General features: G+C 34.8%; 1 protein-coding gene across 2 annotated transcripts; it reads right to left on the bottom strand.

Annotated features, from left to right (window-relative positions):
- Positions 1-257: 257 nt before the first annotated feature.
- On the bottom strand, positions 258-3,096 carry LOC130734565 (two-component response regulator ARR6-like). Of its 2 annotated transcripts, none has more exons than XM_057587035.1 (5): positions 2,729-3,096; positions 2,561-2,637; positions 2,368-2,445; positions 2,164-2,237; positions 258-744 (listed from the first exon to the last, which is right to left on the bottom strand). In XM_057587035.1, the coding sequence occupies exons 1-5, from the start codon at positions 2,862-2,864 to the stop codon at positions 486-488; spliced, it is 624 nt and encodes a 207-aa protein (XP_057443018.1). In that variant the 5' UTR covers positions 2,865-3,096; the 3' UTR covers positions 258-485. The 2 variants fall into 2 exon arrangements, with proteins under 2 accessions (XP_057443018.1, XP_057443017.1); XM_057587034.1 differs by having other exon boundaries at positions 2,164-2,234; positions 2,729-3,095.
- Between the last annotated feature and the right edge of the window lie 220 nt (positions 3,097-3,316).

Below are 3,316 nucleotides of genomic sequence, written 5' to 3'. Positions count from 1 at the left end.
TTAGTTTGACTTTAGACCCAATTGGCTTTCTGATTGCATGCTTTATGCGGTAAAGATGTGGTAAGCCTTGTCTTTTGAGTTATCAGCCTTCTTCCACAGCTTGCATGTGGTAGGGTAAGCTCAGACAGCAATATGGGGGTACATAAAGCTTGAGAACCAAGTTTAATCGCACCATGGAGGTACATATACCAATAAAATGCTTATTAAAAATAATACCAAGAGGAACTACACTCTATATAGACCAAAAGTAAACATAATTTTGAAGTAAAACCCTTCAAAATAGAGGGTTTTCATTAATTTTCAATAAATATCTTTTGTACAATGTTAGAATTAAGCCAAAACAAAAAAGTGATTCTGACATCCCCTTCCTCGTTCCTAATCCTAGTACTCATTGTCAGCAATCTATATTTCAGAATCGGAAATTACATCAGAGGCTTTGGGATATCAACAATTTGCAAAAATGGAGACATAAAGATCACTACTCATCATAGTCTAGATTTCTTTGATGACATTGCAGATGGTGAAAGTGTTGATAGAACAGGTGATGATGATAGATCGCATGGATGAGAAACCAATGAGAATGCAGTTGATAAAGATGAGCTGCAATCATCTGATCTGCTTCTTTTTTGACATCTTTGTTCAACCTTCTTCTCTCCACCTCTCATGATGAAATCTGTTAGGCGTTTAACATCTGACAACTTTACAGGCTTCAATAGAAAATCCTCTGCTCCTTCCTCCAAGCAACTGACAATCATAAAAACTAAGCAATGAGAAAGTGGGTTCAACATGGCAGTATTTGCCAATAATTCAGGAACAAATGCAAGCTTCCTAGATGATGTTAATAAAATAGAGAATTATGTGGCAATTATAACAATGACAATAACAATAACTGCTGTCATGCCAACAAGGTCCTAGATGATGTTCAACATGGCAGTATTTGCCAATAATTCAGGAACAAATGCAAGCTTCCTAGATGATGTTAATAAAATAGAGAATTATGTGGCAATTATAACAATGACAATAACAATAACTGCTGTCATGCCAACAAGGTCCTTGTTCAATTAATTGACTAGTAAACAAAGAGGAATCTGATTTCATCAAGCTTCAATCATTGTTGCCACAAATGCAAGCAAAGTAATATGTTCCACAACACTACATGTGTCTAACATTATCAGATTATTGAGAGATTAATCCTACCAATTAAGAAAATAAAATCGAAAGAAAATAACACATCGTGATGCACTTTTTGTTGAAGTAAGACCTCCATTTTTAGGAACAGGATAGTGGCCATGTGTTATTGGGACCCGAATCCTAAGGCATCAGCTTCAATTTAAAAATATTTTAAGTTTAAAATTAGCACTAAGACATACTCCCTCCGTTCCTAAATAACTGATACTAATTTGGTTCTTTTTTTTGTTCCTATTTAACTGATACTTTTACAATTTCAAGAGAGCATTAATGCTACTTTATCAATTATGCCCTTCATTTATTGTTTGTAGGAAAATTGAAAAGTTAGAATTGATAAGAGAGATAAAGGGTATAATAGGAAGTTAGATAGTAATTTTAGTAAAACAAGAATATTAATTGCTACTTCTTAATATTTGTGCCACAACCTTAAAGTATCAGTTATATAGGAATGGAGGGAGTATTTCATATTATTGGTAATTGTGAAGGCTTAAAGCATTATGAGCACTAATCCACACGACAACGCAAGCCTAGGCATAAATATCTACTATTAAGATCTCCTGTGATCTTCCATACAATTATTTCCTTTATTATTGAGTATTCTAATCCCCACAAGGGATACTCTCTGATATGGTAGATTTTAGTATGTACATCATTACAAGAAGCAATTATTGCTATGTAAAAGTTGGTCAAAAATACATTTATTCAATTAACAAAAGATATGGATTGCCAAATTGGTCAAAAGCACATTCAAATTGGATCTGCACTAACAGAAATACAAACACACCTCAAATGATCCAAATCCATTCAAAGTTATTAGGAGCATATGCAAATCAACAAACCTCATCCAAAATGTAAATACAACCACACAAATCAAGAAATTGAATTCAAAAGTTCAGCTAAACAACAACATGCTTTCTAGAAAATTAAAAACTATACCAGAACAAAGTAGCTTTTTAATTTGAATCAAGAGCTTACCTATCAATTCGGGTCAAGATATTCTCAGAAGACATAACCACCACTGGAATCTCTCTGAAAACAGATGACTCCTGCTGAAATTAACATGAAGGAATACAAAAAATTAGAAGACAAAATAAACAACTAACAATTAATATTTCAATTAATTTCTTCTTCTCTTCCATGATCAAGATAAGAAAACAAAATCACCATTCTCAATCTCACCTTTATTTTTTTCAACAGTTCGTACCCTGTCATCCCAGGCATGGAATAATCTGTCATTATCAGATTAACCTTCACACTCTGCAACCACAATCAAACAAAACAACAACATAAGCTCCAATTCAAGCAAGTAACAAACACCATTAAACAGTAAAGTTAAATGCATCTAAACAATTCTAGAGCCAAGTTTTCTTACATCAAGACCAATTGAGCTCTTCTCCCCATCCAACCCCAGATACTGCAAAGCTCTGGTTCCACTATCTACAACTGTAACTGCAAAAACCCAGTTCCAAAAACCATCAGAAACCAATCTAAATGCAACAAAAAAACACAAAAATCATGGAATTTGATTTCCCATGTTTACCTTTGCAAGAAGAGATTCTGAGCAACCGTTCAATGACCTTGCGGTCGACATGGCTGTCATCAACAGCAAGCACATGCAGCTCCCCTGCATCCATTGCGGGTAAACTCTGCCTGAGAACATCGCCGGCGGTATCCATCAAAAGGGTATCTCGAAATTAAGATGAAAATGAAAATGATGATGAAGTTTGTGGATGAGAAGAAAAATGGGTATAAATGGGAAAAGTGAAGATGATGGAGTTGAATGGGAAGGTGAAAAGGAAGGGGAATAATATATATGGAATGAAAGGTGAGAGAAAGAGAAAGAGAAAGAGAGAGAGAGAGAGAGATTTGGGATTCGAATCGAAATCTGAGAGATCTTGTTTGTTTTTTCGGCAAAATCCAGCAAAAGGGATTATCCCACCTGCACTTGTCGCTTCTGCTGTCAAAATCTTATATTTTTATTGAGATTGTGAACAGTAGTGACTATTGTGGGTTGTTGTACGTTGCTCTCACAATTTCAAGACGGGTCAAACCATTATAGGATTGCAAAACTCTTTCGGTTAAGTATTAAACGCAACTGCATTCTTATCATACCAGTTTAAACTCGAGA

This window comes from Lotus japonicus, chromosome 1 (genome assembly GCF_012489685.1).
Source record: "Lotus japonicus ecotype B-129 chromosome 1, LjGifu_v1.2".
Classification (NCBI taxonomy): domain Eukaryota; kingdom Viridiplantae; phylum Streptophyta; class Magnoliopsida; order Fabales; family Fabaceae; genus Lotus; species Lotus japonicus.
Note: the sequence above shows the minus strand (reverse complement) of the source record. Positions and strands in the feature narration are given on the sequence as shown.